The sequence below is a fragment of the Primulina eburnea genome, chromosome 2 (assembly GCF_022965805.1).
Source record: "Primulina eburnea isolate SZY01 chromosome 2, ASM2296580v1, whole genome shotgun sequence".
In the NCBI taxonomy this organism is placed as follows: Eukaryota; Viridiplantae; Streptophyta; class Magnoliopsida; order Lamiales; family Gesneriaceae; genus Primulina; species Primulina eburnea.
This window is the reverse complement of record NC_133102.1, coordinates 40,055,651-40,073,037: the sequence shown is the minus strand read 5'-3', so window position 1 is coordinate 40,073,037 and position 17,387 is coordinate 40,055,651. Positions and strand designations below refer to the sequence as shown.

The 17,387-nt window shown below is 34.7% G+C and overlaps 3 protein-coding genes across 3 annotated transcripts; 2 read left to right on the top strand and 1 right to left on the bottom strand.

The window, feature by feature from the left end:
- Positions 1–1,829: 1,829 nt before the first annotated feature.
- LOC140823162 (probable aquaporin TIP-type) lies at positions 1,830–2,954 on the top strand. The gene is made up of 2 exons (XM_073184346.1): positions 1,830–2,298; positions 2,410–2,954. The coding sequence occupies exons 1-2, from the start codon at positions 1,888–1,890 to the stop codon at positions 2,773–2,775; spliced, it is 777 nt and encodes a 258-aa protein (XP_073040447.1). The 5' UTR covers positions 1,830–1,887; the 3' UTR covers positions 2,776–2,954.
- A 3,905-nt stretch (positions 2,955–6,859) lies between these two features.
- On the top strand, positions 6,860–7,279 carry LOC140824299 (probable aquaporin TIP-type). The gene has a single exon (XM_073185900.1). It carries the CDS (start codon positions 6,860–6,862, stop codon positions 7,277–7,279), a length of 420 nt encoding a protein of 139 aa, XP_073042001.1.
- A 4,181-nt stretch (positions 7,280–11,460) lies between these two features.
- LOC140824298 (uncharacterized) lies at positions 11,461–12,531 on the bottom strand. Its single transcript, XM_073185899.1, has one exon. It carries the CDS (start codon positions 12,529–12,531, stop codon positions 11,461–11,463), a length of 1,071 nt encoding a protein of 356 aa, XP_073042000.1.
- Between the last annotated feature and the right edge of the window lie 4,856 nt (positions 12,532–17,387).

Here is a 17,387-nt window from a genome sequence, read left to right as displayed (position 1 = left end):
CTTTCAACTATCATACTCCACTCAAATCCCACAAAATAAATTACACATTTTTTTTAATATAGTCGTTAAATTGTTTTTAAAAAATCCATACATATATATCTATATAAATTATAAATATTTTTAGAAAAGTGCATTTTTATCTTGAACTTTTGTCACTTTGCAATTTTGTTCATTTGTTTTTCAAGTTTCAATTTTAATCTTGCATTTTTTGATTTTTAATTTGATAATTTTAATCTTTTATCGAGAATTTTGATATGACATTATACACATCAATATCACATCAATACTACAATTGTGCCACAAAAAAATCCAAAGAAAACAAATATAGCAAAGAAAACTGAAATCTAATAACACAAAGACAACCACAAATAGACAAACATATATGACCAAATAAACAATTTTCCCGTATTTTTAATATAATTGCTATTAACTTATTTTTAAAAATCTTGTATTATCCAAACAATAATGACAAAGTAGCTACAACAAAATAATAATAAATTTATTCAATATAATTTGTTGTATGTAGTATATGCAATATAATTGTTTGTACTTTTGGTAAGCTTTTAACTTGAATGATTATTATATTTAATACTTTATATATCTTGCAAATTTTAAATCAATTATGATCATCAAATGATATAATTATAAAATTTTATGCACACCATACTTATCATATGTTCAACAAAATCGACGTAAATGTCTAATGCAATTTGAATCTAGTATCATAATGATTTAATTGATAAAATTGTGATGACTAAAAAATGAGACAAATGTGAAATAATTTTTATTATTTCATTTCACATGTATCTAGTACATCAAACGATATCTAATTACATACATAATTCTATCAGACCTACTTGTATGTGACTCAGATTCTATAAAATATTGTAAATATTATTTATATTTTTGTATGTGCTGTCTTATTCCTTGAAAGCTTACACATAGAGCCAAGACTTTAGCATTTAATACGTAAAATTTAAAAATGATAAGGAATTTTATTTTTCTCTAAATTAAACATAAAATCAAACTCGAATGTTCCAACGACGTGATTGAAAGACCCAAATAAGTGACCAAGGGACAACCACTGACACGTGTCAGTCTGAAATCTCACCAGCTTTCATTTAAATATCCCCCATAGCCACTTGAAATTGGCTGCGAGCTTCAATTAATTTCAATATATTATTGAATTTATTTGTTTTGTATTTCAGTTATGGGTTGCATGTATTTTGTTAAATTCATTTTTTTTAATAAGGAATTTTATTTTTCTCTATATTAAAAATTAGTTCGTTTTATTTATTTTGATTATTAATAAAAGAGGACTAAATTGAAACATTTAAACGTAAGAATGATCATACTTTAGAATTTAAACTGTAGGTGCTCCTCGAGGTTCAAATACTTTTCAATTTAAAGAAGTTAAAATTAATTTTCGTGATATTTTTGGTCATTTATCAGTTAATTTATGCTCTTTCTTGTCTATAATTTGTATTTTTTCAATTTTAATTATTATCCATCGAAGTACTGATGTTGAGCAATTTTCAATGATAGAAAAAGATTAGAATTGAAAAAATATTTAAATTAATGAACTGGAGTATACATTAACTTATAATATAATAAAAAAATGAAAAATATACGAGACCTAAAATATAACCTACAATTGTTTCAAAACATTAATATAGTAAAATTATTGTACCGCAGAAAATAAATTTCTGTACTAACACGAAAGTAGAAAATAAAAATAAAAAAATGATTTGAATATTACCACGGGTTTCGGTCAAAACTCAAAACCAAGCCTCCATCCATTATATAAATAAATTATATGCCATGCACATATATTATTTATTACACTCCAAAACTTGCTTCACCCAACAAAGTCTAGATTTCCCTATAATGCCGACCTCCAACGAATACTTCAACGTCCCCCTCCGCCATGTCGCCATCGGCGAACCAAATGAATTCCGGCATCCAGGTACCGCGAAAGCTGTGGTGGCCGAGTTTATCAGCACACTCATCTTCGTCTTTGCCGGCTCCGGATCTGGAATGGCTTACAATAAGCTGACGGGGAACGCACCGGGATCGCCCGCGGGCCTCATCTCTGCCGCGATAGCCCATGCTTTCGGGTTGTTCGTGGCAGTCTCTGTTGCGGCCAATATCTCCGGAGGCCACGTCAACCCGGCCGTCACTTTCGGGCTTTTTGTTGGTGGTAACATCAGTCTCATCCGCGGCGTCCTTTACATAATAGCTCAGTTGCTTGGATCTGTTATTGCTTGCCTGCTCCTCTCCTTCTGCACTGGGTGGACTGTAAGTTTTGTTCAGATCTCTTTAATTATTCATGTAGAACTAAGTGTAACAGTGAATCCATCCCCAAGCTGAACTCTGCATTGGCATTTATCTTCCATATATCTTGTGCAGCTAGCGCCTGCATTTGCTCTCACCGAGGGGTTATCCGTATGGAGTGCCCTCGTCTTCGAAATTGTGATGACATTCGGTCTAGTATACACTGTTTACGCCACCGCGGTGGATCCAAAGAAAGGCGAAATCGGCATCGTGGCACCCATCGCAATCGGCTTCATAGTGGGAGCCAACATCCTCGCCGGCGGCGCTTTCACAGGAGCATCCATGAACCCTGCAGTGGCATTTGGCCCAGCTTTGGTCGGCTGGGCTTGGGCACACCATTGGGTTTACTGGGTAGGGCCTATCATCGGCGGCGGACTCGCTGGAGTTGTGTATGAGGCGTTCTTCATCAGCCACACGCACGAGCCGTTGCCGGATTTCTGAGAAATGAACGGCGGTCCTTTTACTGTTTATGTTAATTAGCTTTTTGTGATGGAATTGGAATGGGTCAATTTTATTATTTGCAGTCATGTTATCAGCAGAATGATCCATCTTTTGTGGAAAATAATGGGTTTTTAAAAAAAATCCAGTTTGGTAAATTAACTAGTTTTCTTTGTATTTTATTATAGTTTTTCTTTTATTATTGAAGCTTTTAAGATTTTTTTTTCTTATATTAATGAAGTTTTAAGATTTTCTTAAATTTTACGTTTTCAGCTATCACATCATCAATTTTGTTTTGGACGGACAAAGAAATTGAGTGCCTTTGAAAATGATATTAGTAATATATTTTCACTCACAATTTAGATGACTATGACGAATTGTCATTTTTTTAAAAAAAATTATATTTTATAAATAAATGTTGATGTGACTATGAAAACGACAATCACTATTTATAGAAAAAAAATTAAAGTTCGAGTTATTTGATTTTTTTTTTAGAATAGTTATTTTAATTTTTGTGTTAATCACTTAATCTAAATACACCATTGGAATTGACCCAAAAAACAAAAAATACAACTGGATGGGTTTTTATTAACAGAATATAGCACTTTCCAAAAAAATTATCAAAATATAATGTATTTTAATAATCTATCAAATTATGACAAAAATTACAAATAAAAAAAAAAATCACACTGCTCCAACTCTGCAATAAGCGGGACAGCAAAATAGAAAATTAAAATAATATTTTGGTCCCCGCCTCTTGCACAGGTAGGGAGTGCAAATATAAATATATATTTATATTCATACACATATTATATATAATATAAAAATAAAATCGTATTTTTTTAACTACATTACTCGTAAAGTTTTTTCCTGAGGAATATGGTTCATATTTTTAATAGTTACGACGGTATTAATTAAAATATTTTTCTAATAATTTATATTTATATATATCTAACATATTTTTACTATTATTTTGATGATTTTTTTTATTTTTACTTAAATCTAAATAATTTTTTTAAAAATGTAATGATGTATTATTCGAGTTTAATTTTAGGTTTAAGTGTTGGGACGTGCTTGAGGTATAGTTTTTCGAACTGATAAATTAGAATTAATAAATTGCGATGATTTTCGTAGTTGTTGGAATTTACTGGAACAATAATTAGTTAAATAAAATCACATTATTTGAAAAGTTGGAAAATAATCTATTCGGGAGATTATTAGATATTTATAGTTGAATATTAGACTTAATTTGGGAATGGAGAATTATTTTAAAATAAGACATAATAATTTGGTGAAATATTGAGAATATTGAGACTAAATTTTGATAATTAAGTCGTTAAGTTGGATTTTTGGCAAATAAATTTAACTTTGGTAATTAATTGGATTATTTTAGGTTTATTGCGAATTGTTGAATTATTCGGTTTGCTATCTTATTTGTTAGGCCGATGAGATAAAGTTGAGCTTTTGTATCGTTCAAAATCGGTATAAGTATGTTATATTTTGTTAACATACGACGATAACATATAATTTATGTCTTAAGCATATTTATGTATTATTATGGTTATTAACGTGATTATGTGGATTGTACAAGTTTTATGTATGTCTCATTGATTATAGGATTATTTTTGTAACATATTATGACATTTATTTTAGTACATGATATTATGACATACATGTTGATTTCTATCGTTATTGTTAATCGTTGTCTTGTTATATTATACTCTTGGAACACGTGGTTATTTCGGAATCAGTTGGTGGCCTTCGAGCCTAGTTATACTTGAAACCGAAAATATGATTGTTTATTTCTTGATGCATTTTCTGTGTGATATGATCTTATTATGTCTTTCTGATGTATCGTGATCAGATGTATGGAGGTCAAGTCGTGGGTGTTTGATTGAACACAGCACGACATACCTCACATACTTGGCATGACAGTTTAGTTACATGATGATGTTGTTCCTCTGTACGTTGTTGCTCGAGAAGTATTCCAGTTGTTATCGTACCATTTATATTCAATTTTATTAAATAATGCATGATTTATGATTATTGTTGTTGTTTAACTATTTCATACCAGAATCTTAACATCATTATTTTGTACTATGCGGTACCGTGTTTGCTGTCAGGCACCATGGTAGGTCACCCAAGTAGTTTTGCAGTACTAGGCAGAGGTTCTGGCCTGCCAGTGGATCCCGTGAGTGAGATAAGATTTCTCGGTTGTTAGATGTTGGAGCCTCCCAATTAGTTTATATATATATATATATATATATATATATATATATATATATATATATATATATATATATATATATATATATATATATATATATAGGTGTCCTGCACACCTGTGGGCACCTGCCTACGTGGCACGCACACAACCACACAAATTTTTTTGTTTTGTTTTTTTAAAAAATAGTTGATCAATCATACACCGCCACGTATGCGGTACACATGATACCCTGCACACCTGGTGTGCAGGGTATCATTGCTATATATATATATATATATATATATATATATATATATATATATATATATATATATATATATATATATATATATTATTTCGAGTCTTTATCATCTTTGCGTCATATTTTATTTATCAGGGAGATGCTCGGTATATCTCTATGATTATTTGAAGTTGTTATGGTGGGTATGGATTTATGCCTTGCTGGCTTTATTTGAATTGTTGCTTGTGAATTGTTAATTTGTATATGACTGATACTTTTGTGTGTGTGTTTATGAATATAACAATATCATCTTTGAGTCATTTTCTTTTTACATGTATTTTAGATTTTTGGTATGTCTTATTTATGAGAATGTCATCTCGAAATTTCTATAGGTCATGAGGTCCATTTTAAGTACTTTAAACCAATTTTCCGCTGTAACGTTAAATTAATTAATATTTTTTGATAATTAATTGTGACTATAATAACTAGACCTCACAATTAGTCAATTGTTCCGGGACAACATAGAGAGTACTCTACATACTAGCATGTATTTTGATCCATTTACTAACTCCATTGAGAGTCATCAAATGGCGATATTGGATGTAGTTTTGAAATACGTAGGAGTCAATATATTGTTGATGATTCACCACTCACATATGGGAGAAGATATCATATATGATCCGATGAGTTAATGGTACAAGAAATTTCTTGCCAGAGTAAGACATGTACATTTTACAAAGATGTTTCCTCAGGTGCACATATTATGTCACTATTATTATTCAAATATATATCACATTGTTATCGAATTTATTTACAACTCTCGATGCCAATGGTTGCAGATTTGGTGAAGATATATAAGTGTTGCGTGTTTTCACTCTCGCAAGTATACGGTGTCAAGTTTTAGTACTGGTTAGAGTACAGATATCGATCCCATGAAGAGTAAATATTTAAAACTGTATATTAATTACCATAATTGACATAGCTCAACTTTATTTAAACAATTCAAATAGTTGGTTTAAAATCAATTCGAATAAAATAACAATTCCTGTAATTCTAGCACGCAGCAGAAAAGTCACTGAGGAAATAAATCTAGAGATATGATTTCGTCGAGTTTCCCCTATGCTAAATTAACATTGACTAACATTTAATTAAATTGCACCATGTGTATTAACCAAGAACTCGCACTATTTTCTATTCCCTCTGTCGATTGATAAATAGAAATGTACTACCTATTACTGATTTTAATATGTTTATTCAAAATCTCGTAACACGTAATAAAAGTAAACAAGGTTCTTTTATGGATTCGTCAGAGTTATACGTCTTTTGCACGTTATAAATATCTAACGATGTGATTTCTTCTGTCCTAATTTCAATCCCCCTGTCGAGTGTTAGATTTCAATTATGTAATCAATCGAATTATGGCCATTAATTCAAAAGCATTAAAAACAAAAAATCACAAATAAACACGATGAAATAATTCAATGAAAATTCAAAACGTCAATACATAGGTTCGACCTCGACTACGTCAATATCTAGAAAATAGAATTAGTTTATACTCGAATTTAAATAAATACAAAACCTGTTTGTAATCATTAAAAACGTAAAAATAAGAAACCGAATTAAGAACGTGTTGGCGAGATATGAAAGTGCTTCTCCGTGTCCGGATTCAACGTCTTCTATCTCCGTTCTTCGTGTCCCGTGCTGCATTTGCTCTCACCGAGGGGTTATCCGTATGGAGTGCCCTCGTCTTCGAAATTGTGATGACATTCGGTTTAGTATACACTGTTTACGCCACCGCGGTGGATCCAAAGAAAGGCGAAATCGGCATCGTGGCACCCATCGCAATCGGCTTCATAGTGGGAGCCAACATCCTTGCCGGCGGCGCTTTCACAGGAGCATCCATGAACCCTGCAGTGGCATTTGGCCCAGCTTTGGTCGGCTGGGCTTGGGCACACCATTGGGTTTACTGGGTAGGGCCTATCATCGGCGGCGGACTCGCTGGAGTTGTGTTTGAGGCGTTCTTCATCAGCCACACGCACGAGCCGTTGCCGGATTTCTGAGAAATGAACGGCGGTCCTTTTACTGTTTATGTTAATTAGCTTTTTGTGATGGAATTGGAATTGGTCAATTTTATTATTTGCAGTCATGTTATCAGCAGAATGATCCATCTTTTGTGGAAAATAATGGGTTTTTAAAAAAAAATCCAGTTTGGTAAATTAACTAGTTTTCTGTTGTGAATAGTAGAGAATATAGAGAAGAGAAAATGATTTTTGTGTGCTTTATTCATCATTGGAGACCCCTATTTATAGAGTAGATTTACTGAACTTGAATATGTAACAATATTATAATCATCTATAATATCTTTTCTATAATACTCCCCCTTAGATGATTATCGACTCATTAAATTACTTCTAAGAGATGTGGGAGTTCAAATGCTGCCTCGTTAAAACCTTGTCAGTAAAAACCCAATGGGAAAACCTGAACGAAGGAAAAAGAGTACAACAATAGATACTCCCCCTGATCTCAATCATCTGAGATCCTTCAACTGATGCATCCCTATCTTTTGCACCAATTTCTTGAATGTTGAAGTTGGTAATGCCTTTGTAAATAAGTCAGCTACATTGTCGCTTGAGCGAATTTGATGGACGTCAATATCACCATTTTCTTGAAGCTCGTGTGTATAGAAAAACTTTGGTGAAATATGCTTTGTTCTGTCACCTTTGATGTAGCCTCCTTTTAACTGCACAATGCAAGCAGTATTATCTTCGAATATTACTGTTGGGTCATCTTTGGCTGTTGGGAGTCCACATGATTCTTGAATATGTTGTGTCATAGATCTCAACCACACACACTCCCGACTTGCTTCATGCATTGCAATGATCTCAGAGTGATTTGAAGACGTCGCTGTTAAAGATTGCTTCACCGACTTCCATGATATAGCAGTGTCTCCTCGTGTAAACACATAACCTGTCTGAGATTTAGCTTTATGTGGATCAGAAAGATATCCTGCATCTGCATATCCGACTAAAGGAGACTTTGATTTTGTCGAATAAAATAATCCCATATCAATTGTACCCCGAAGGTAACGAAATATGTGTTTTACACCATTCCAATGTCTTCGGGTTGGACATGAGTTATATCTCGCTAAAAGATTAACAAAAAATGATATATCTGGGCGAGTACAATTTGCGAGATATGACAGTGCACCAATGGCACTTAGATATGGTACTTCTGGACCAACGATTTTTTTCTCCATTTTCAGGTGGTCGAAAAGGATCTTTGTTAGCATCAAGTGATCGAACAAACATTGGTGATGCTAATGGGTGTGCCTTGTCCATGTAAAAACGCTTTAATATTTTTTCTGTATATGATGATTGATGAACAAATATTCCCTCTTGCAAATGTTCAATTTGCAATCCGTGGCAAAATTTTGTCTTTCCTAAATCTTTCATCTCAAACTCATTTTTCAAGTAATTGGCAGTTTTAGTAAGCTCTTCTGGAGTGCCAATAAGATTTAGATCATCAACATATACTGCCACAATTGCAAAACCCTCATTTGTTCTTTTAATAAAAGCGCATGGACAAATAGCATTATTTGTGTATCCTTCTTTTAACAAATATTCACTAAGACGATTGTACCACATGCGACCAGATTGCTTTAATCCATATAAGGACTTATGCAGTTTTATTGATAACATAGCCCTGGGTGCTTCATCATTTTCTTTCGATAGTTTGAATCCTTCAGGCACTTTCATATATATATATCACTATCAAGTGAACCATAAAGATAAGCAGTTACAACATCCATAAGTCGTATATCAAGAGTTTCTGATACTGCTAAACTGATTAGGAATCGAAAAGTAGTGGCATCCATCACAGGTGAATATGTTTCCTCATAGTCAATTCCAGGTCTCTGCGAGAAACCTTGGGCTACGAGTCGGGCCTTGTATCTTACAATTTCACCATTTTCATTCCTCTTTCGTACAAAAACCCATCTGTATCCTACTGGGATTACATTTTCAGGTGTTCGTACTACAGGTCCAAACATTTTATGTTTTTCTAGTGAGTCTAATTCAGTTTGTATGGCCTTCTTCCACTTTGGCCAATCATCTCTTTGTTGACAATCCTTAACGGATTGTGGTTCTGGGTCTTCATTATGTATGATGTCAAGGGCGACATTTAGGGCAAAGACATTGTCAACAATTGTGTTATTTCGATCCCACAATTTTCGAGATGATATATAATTTATTGAAATCTCATTATTTTCATGAGAATTTGATTCTTCAGGAATAATATTATCCAAGTTTGGTTCATTGATCTCTCTTACTATATCATCCAAGATTTCCTCTTCAGGAGCTTTTGAATTTATCTCGTACCTTTCTTTTTCGAGGTACAATATCCTTTGAACCAATTGGTCGACCTCGCTTCTGGCGTATTTTAGATTCATTTGCAGGTTGAATAATAGCTGGTCCTATGGGGACATCAATTTTTACAGGGGTATTCTCTGCATGTATATGTGACTTTGTCACATTCTTTGTATTAACAAAAGCATTGGGCAATTGATTTGCAATTCTTTGCAAGTGAATGATTCTTTCAACTTCTTGCTCACATTGATTATTTCGAGGATCATAATGAGATAGTGTTTTCTCATTCCAACAAATCTTTTGTTGTTCTTCGGGACACAACTTTATTTCCCCTAGATTTGGAAATTCCAATTCATCGAAGTGGCAATCTGCAAATCTCGCAGTAAACAAATCTCCTGTTAAAGGTTCCAAAAATCTAATAATAGATGGTGAATCATATCCCACATAAATCCCAAGTCTACGTTGTGGGCTCATTTTGGTTCGCTGTGTAGGTGGGAGAGGGACTTGTACTGCACAACCAAATACTCGAAGGTGAGAAACATCAGTCTCTCGACCATAAGCAAGTTGTAAGGGTGAGTATTGGTGATAATTAGTTGGCCTCATACGAATCAATGATGCAGCATGTAATATGGCATGTCCCCACACAGATGATGGAAGTTTGGTTCTCATCAATAATGGTCTAGCAATTAATTGCAAACGCTTAATAAATGACTCTGCTAAGCCATTTTGTGTACGGACATGGGCAGCCGAATGCTCAACTGAAATCCCTATTGACATACAATAGTCATTAAATGTCTGCGATTTAAATTCAGCTGCATTATCAAGACGAATTGTCTTGATTGAGTGATCTGGGAATTGAGCTCGTAATTTAATAATTTGCGCAAGTAATCTAGCAAAAGCTATATTTCGAGTTGAAAGCAAAATAACATGTGACCATCTAGTAGACGCATCAATCAATACCATGAAGTATCGAAATGGTCCACATGGTGGGTGTATAGGCCCACAAATATCCCCATGAATTCTCTCCAAAAAGGTTGGGATTTCAACATCAATCTTTGTAGGGGAAGGTCTTATAATTAGTTTGCCTTGTGAACAAGCTACACATGGATAATCATTGTGTAAAAGAATCTTCTGGTTCTTTAGAGGGTGTCCATGTGAGTTAATTATTATTCTGCGCATCATTGTTGCCCAGGGTGACCAAGTCGATCATGCCATAATTTGAAGCTCTGTTGGTCAACAAACTTCTGGTTTGTGACAATGTTTGCTTCGACTGTTTTTATTGTTGTAAAATACATTCCAGAAGGGAGTGCACATAATTTTTCTTTTATCTGCTTCTGGCCAGATATAATAGATGTTATGCAAAGGTATTCGAAATTATTTTCATTTAATGTTTCAATATGATATCCATTTCGGCGGATGTCTTTAAAGCTAAGCAAATTTCTACTGGATTTGCTCGCATATAGGGCATTTTCAATATATAGGCTTGTATTATTTGGTAAAATGATTTTTGCCTTTCCATAACCTTCAATAATTTTTGATGCACCCGATATTGTTGTAACATTATTTTCATCTAATGTTAACTCCAAAAAATACCTTTTATTTTGAAGAATGGTATGTGTTGTACCACTTTCCACTAAGCATTCATCCTGATATTTCATCGTTAATCTAAAATAAAAATATAATTCAATAAGCTAAATTCAATAAATAATGTGTAAAGCTTTCAAAGGAAATATTTTATTGAATAATGAAAACATTTATTGAATAACAAAATAAACCTCCATGACAAATCCTAAACATGAACATCAAAATAAAAACGAGGCAACGATAACCTAATAAACAATAGAAATTCAAAGTAGGAACAAGACCAATGAAAGTGATTACTTATTATTTTCTAACACACCACCGCCAATCAAATTATCTATATTTCCATCTGGATTAGCAAAGAAATCAGAGACGTCCAAGTGAGTTATATCAACTGGATCATCATTGTCCACAAAATTTATCTCCATATTTCCATTTTCCTTGATTGATTTTTGGTATAGATCCACAAGATGTTTTGCCGTACGACAGGTACGAGACCAATGCCCTTCCATTCCACATCTATAACATTTTTCTTCATATACTTTGGAACTCTTCTCCTTTGCTTCTTCATTATTGGAATTCCACTGCTGGTGGCTTGTTTTATGTTTCTTCCCATTTTGTTGCTGATAGTATCTTCTTTGGCCACGTCCACGCCCACGCCCACGTCCACGTCCACGTCCACGTCCACTTTCATTGTTATGATTTTGAGTGGAATTAGCATTCGCTTCAGGAAATGCAATTTCATATTCTTCAGGAAATATAGTTCCATTTGCTTCAGGAAATGGTGTGGATCCAGTTGGGCGCATTTGGTGATTTTTCATGAGCAGCTCATTGTTTTGTTCAGCAACTAGTAAGCATGAGATGAGTTCAGAGTACCTTTGAAATCCACGTTCACGATATTGCTGCTGCAGGAGTACGTTTGATGCGTGAAAAGTGGAGAATGTTTTTTCTAACATGTCTTGATCAGTGACTTTCTCTCCACAAAGTATCAGTGTGGAACTAGTCTTGAATAATGCAGAGTTATAGTCACTTACGGACTTAAAATCTTGTAACCGTAGGTGCATCCATTCATATCGGGCTCTTGGGAGAATTACGGTTCGTTGATGGTCAAATCTTTTTTTTAGATTTTTCCAAAGCTCTCGTGGCTCTTTCACAGTGAGATATTCGACTTTCAACCCATCATTGAGGTGATGACGGAGAAAAATAAGTGCATTTGCACGGTCCTGCTGGGACATTTCATTTCCTTCTTTTATTGTATCTCCTAAATTCATAGAGATAAGGTGGACCTCGGCATCCAAAATCCATGATAAATAATTTTTTCCAGTCAAATCAAGTGCTTCAAACTCAAGTTTGGTGATGTTCGCCATTGCAACTTAAAAAAAAATTATATAATTAGAATCATGACATAAATAGAGTAAAATTGCATTACTATTATTGAAAATAAATATTATAACAAATTATGCATGTTACTACTTTTAATATGCAATTCTGAAATTTTTGTTATTTTATTTGTTAAACTAACATCGATGCAGGTGTACATTGAGATGTACAACTGCATCGATTTTATTATTTTATTATAGTTTTTCTTTTATTATTGAAGCTTTTAAGATTTTTTTTTCTTATATTAATGAAGTTTTAAGATTTTCTAAATTTTGCGTTTTCAGCTATCACATCATCAATTTTGTTTTGGACGGACAAAGAAATTGAGTGCCTTTGAAAATGATATTAGTTATATATTTTCACTCACAATTTAGATGACTATGACGAATTATCATTTTTTTAAAAAATTTATATTTATAAATAAATGTTGATGTACGACTATGCAAACGACAATCACTATTTATAGAAAAAATTTAAAGTTACTTTTCGAGTTATTTGATTTATTTTTTTAGAATAGTTATTTGAATTTTTGTGTTAATCTAATTTACTAGTACAAATTTGGGAAAAAAAAAACATTGTCTTCAATAGTTGGCCTAATTTGGAGAACCTAAGAAAGAGTTTAATTACAAAAAGAGTCATTATTATCAAAACAATGAATAGTTGCGACCGACGTTTAATATCAAAAATAAATCAAATCTAAACGTCCTATGAATGATTTTAAATCATACTACACTCAACAATATTTGATAGATTACACGCTATGCAAGTATCGAGTTTTAATAAAAATGAAGTACCATCCGCTAACATGACAAATACATTTTTTTTAATTCTATATATTTTATTCAAACCGTTTTCTAGAAACTTACTATAGCAAAAGCCTGATGCCAAAACTTTAATTAAAAAACAATGGTGAAACGAGTTATATATTCTACCAATACATGTTTGATAGATTTATTTTAATTATTTTCCTTTTCTTATTTTAAGAACGCAAGTCCATCCCATTGGATAAAACTTACATTGGAGACGGAAAATCGGAGGCATTATTTTACTTCGAAGTCCCCACAGCTTCAAATATGACAACGGACCAGCCCGGCTTAAGGCCATGCATGTACGAGGGTCGATGAAACACAAATCCTCGGCCCTCGCACGTTGATATTTCTGTGTGTGAGGATGCACGTGATTGACCCCGAACGGAGACTCTCCATGCAGTGAAGCACTTACCACGATTGTTATAATTATGTGCAATTTTATTCTTTATTTAAATAAAAAATATTGGATGAAATAAAATAATTCACATTTCAACCTCATCTCACTATTATAGAAACATGAGATGAAGTTGTAAATGATGAAATTATCATGATCAACTTCATATCACCAGTATACATGCTTTAATCATTGTAAAAATAGAGCAGAAAATCCACTTTAAAATTAATATTGTTGAAGCTAAAACATAATAAGGACTTTATAACATTTGATTTATATTAATGTCTAATGTGATCCGAGTGAAATGGATGAACCGAGTCGGGGGTTCTACCGGATCTGCTATCAGTATGATGAGGGAAATAAGAGCAAAATATTCGGATCAGAAGCTTTCCTCCCTTGGGCAGCCGAGAATATCTGCAAAAAGAAAGTAACCACGTGAATAGGCGTCGGAGGGGTGTTCGAAGTGACCACTCCGATGCTTAAGTCAGTGGAGGACCCAAGCTATAAAACAATGTAACCAGATGATGGTTGTGAGATTGATGTGGAAGGTAAGTAGTAAATGAACAATAAATATGTGCATTCAATATCTGAATAGAGAATAAATGCAAGTAGATAACCTGATATTTGTAGTAAACGATGTAATGATGACCTCGTTCTCTGCGATGCTCATTAATTATAGTAGGACGACTGATTAAAACCTATTATTCTGACATTCAAATCTCATACTAGTCACATCCAGCCTACCTGATTTTGTCAACTACTTGTACTTGTGTCAGAGATAGGTCGGCCACACACACCCTATTTTGTCGACGTAATTAAATGCGGCACTCATATCGAAGCGGCCCGGGTAGAATGCCTCTCGGGAATTTACATGAGAGCTCGAGCATCCAATATCCCGGGGAGGTTATGTCCCAGGTGTTCAACGGCCCGGCCTTTTGGTGGCCTCTTCACAGATTCTCCCTGTCAAGTTGTACCTTTATTATCTTGAGTAGCCTGAGATCCGGGCTTCTGTGCGGCTCACCTTCTTATTGACCTGGATCATGCGTGACCCGGGAAAACTCCGCCCTCCTGACCCGTGCACTATCTATAGCCCGGGACATCCCGGGATATCATCACTCCCTCCTTAAATAGTCGGGCTAGAGTCATACTCGCTGTCTCGATCAGTCTTGTGTGTCCGGTCAGGAGAAATAATTTCTCGTTTAGTATCCTTGAGTCATTAGGGCTGATGTCAGACTATCGGTGCTGACGTAAGCCCTGGAATTTACATCTTGTCAGAGACTCTTCGTTTTCCGAGAAGATAAATCATCACGACGCCTCGAATCTCGTGCCTGTCTTTTCAAATATCCCACGCAATAATTTCCAAGGTTAATCTTATCCGTCCATTAGTTTCGTGATCAACGGCTTAGATTAGTCCCCCTATTCTATATATAATCTTGCTTCAAATTCATTCAGAACTTTTGCTTCTCGCGCTTTTACTGTCCCGCACTTCATCTTCTTCGGCGACGTATTCTTATTCCAGGCGACCTCTTTGTTACCAGTCACCGACCACCGTTTTTTACCTTGTAAGTTCGCTTGTCCTTTTCCTATACCTCTTCTACCCCTATCTTTTCTTTGTCAATCATGTCACATTCCACTTCTGGTCAAAATGCTAAGGGTTTTTCGAAGGACAATTCTCCGACCCTTTCCGAAACCTCCATTCATATCCCCATAGCCATTCTCATCCCAGTTTTTCGATCCATCACAAAAAAACAAGAAACCACCACTTCTTCTCGGGCTATTGGTTCTTGAGGGAAAGAGTAGGACAAGGTAACAGGGCCCTTATGGTTCTCTACAGCGACTTCCACTCTCCATCTCGGGGCCTTGAAGGAAATTAGGTCCCTAGGATTGATCCCTTCTACTTATAAAATCAAAATTCCCGGGCCCAATGATCACCCAGACACTCCTCCTCCCAACTTCCAAACCTTCTTCGTAGAACAACTTAGAAGTGGACTTCGATTTCCGGTCCACCACTTTTTTGAAGGGATTGCCCGGTTCTTTGGGCTCCCGATTAATCACCTTCACCCTAATACCTTTAGGGTCATGGTTGTCACTTTTATTCTTTTCCGTATGAAAAATCTAAATCTACCCATCAACTCCTTCATCTTTCACTTTTTTTATTCTTAACGGTTCAATGAAGGGTTCTTTTCTTTCATGGCCCGCATGAAGTACCAGTTTCTAACAGATATAAATTCCTCTTTGAAGAGATGGAGAAACAAATTCTTCTTTCTTCAACTCCCCCGTCCATTAACATGTTTGACAGGCTTCTCATCTTCTATGCTCGAGCAGCCTGAGCTTCCCCGAGACTATAAATTTATTCGCCCTTTTACCTAGGCTTGGGACGCAATAGAGGACCAATCCTTCTTATCCTCCGTGTTAATTGTGGGGGATAATTTGGTTTATTACGGGATCATGTCCCTAGGATCGATCCCTTCTACTAATAAATTGAAAATGTCATGTTGGGTTTGGCCCAACTTTCCTCCGGACCATTGCCATTACTCTTCCCCTTCCAACCCTTTTTCAGTCAGGGTTATAGGGTTTAAATAAGCTCTCTCCCTTTCATTTTAAAGGAGGCCGGCCGCCTTAGAACGTTTCTTCCTCTCCAAGATTGCTGGAGCTGCCGAGCTTGAGACTTGAGAGAAAATAAAAGGTTGCGTCTGTGCGTCTTCCTTCGGTGACTGAATGTCTTCGGTGTTCTCTTTGTTTTGTGTTATTCTTTGTGTTTCTCTCTCGTTTGTTCGCGTTATAGAAAGGCGCTGAATCTGTGTGTGTGCCCAACCTGCTGGCCATCTTGGAAGTGAGATAGCTAGAGCGGGAGTTGAGGGCATTAATCAGTTTTTCCGTTGGGAAACCTTTTGTGGTCTTCGCCTTGGTTTACTGCGTATTCGGAGAGGCCAAAATCAGTTCGTCTGAGCCTCGTTTTATCCTAACATATCATATTGTATTGTTTCTGGTTTTGGTGATAGTTGCAGGATGGCCAACCAACAATTAGAAAATACGGGATGATCGATGGACCCCTAACATATCTCACAGTAACGGAAATATTAACATGACAATAATGTCAACATGTATGATTTTTTTTTTTTTTAGAAAATATTAATATGACAATTATCATGTTCAACCCCTTCAACTTTTATGGTTTAAACTTTTGGAACCATAATTTTCTTTCATTCAACTAAAATTTCTTGGTATATTATCCCATTTTAATTTTCAAACACATTGCAGTTACCCAAAAACTGAAATTCACCCCCAAGAAATGTTATTTTCTCAATGGAAAAAAATGTTCTAGTTTCTTCATGATATAATTTACAACGCCATTTGTCACGCCCCGAAACTCGGGATTGACACCGGCGTCGTTTAACAATCACACGTTTGAAAATAACCAGCCTCGTAGTATAGTATAAATCGAAAACCAGTTTATTATTCATAATTTCTCAAAAAACCAATGTCTTTACAATTGAAATAAAAATAAATTTGCGGAAACGTCTAACATAAAACTGAAAGTACTAAAATTCAAAAGATAACATAACTAAACTAAATCATCACTTCACCATCCCCAAAACTGTTCAGATTCTTCCTCTTCAACCTGTTCTTCGGACTTATC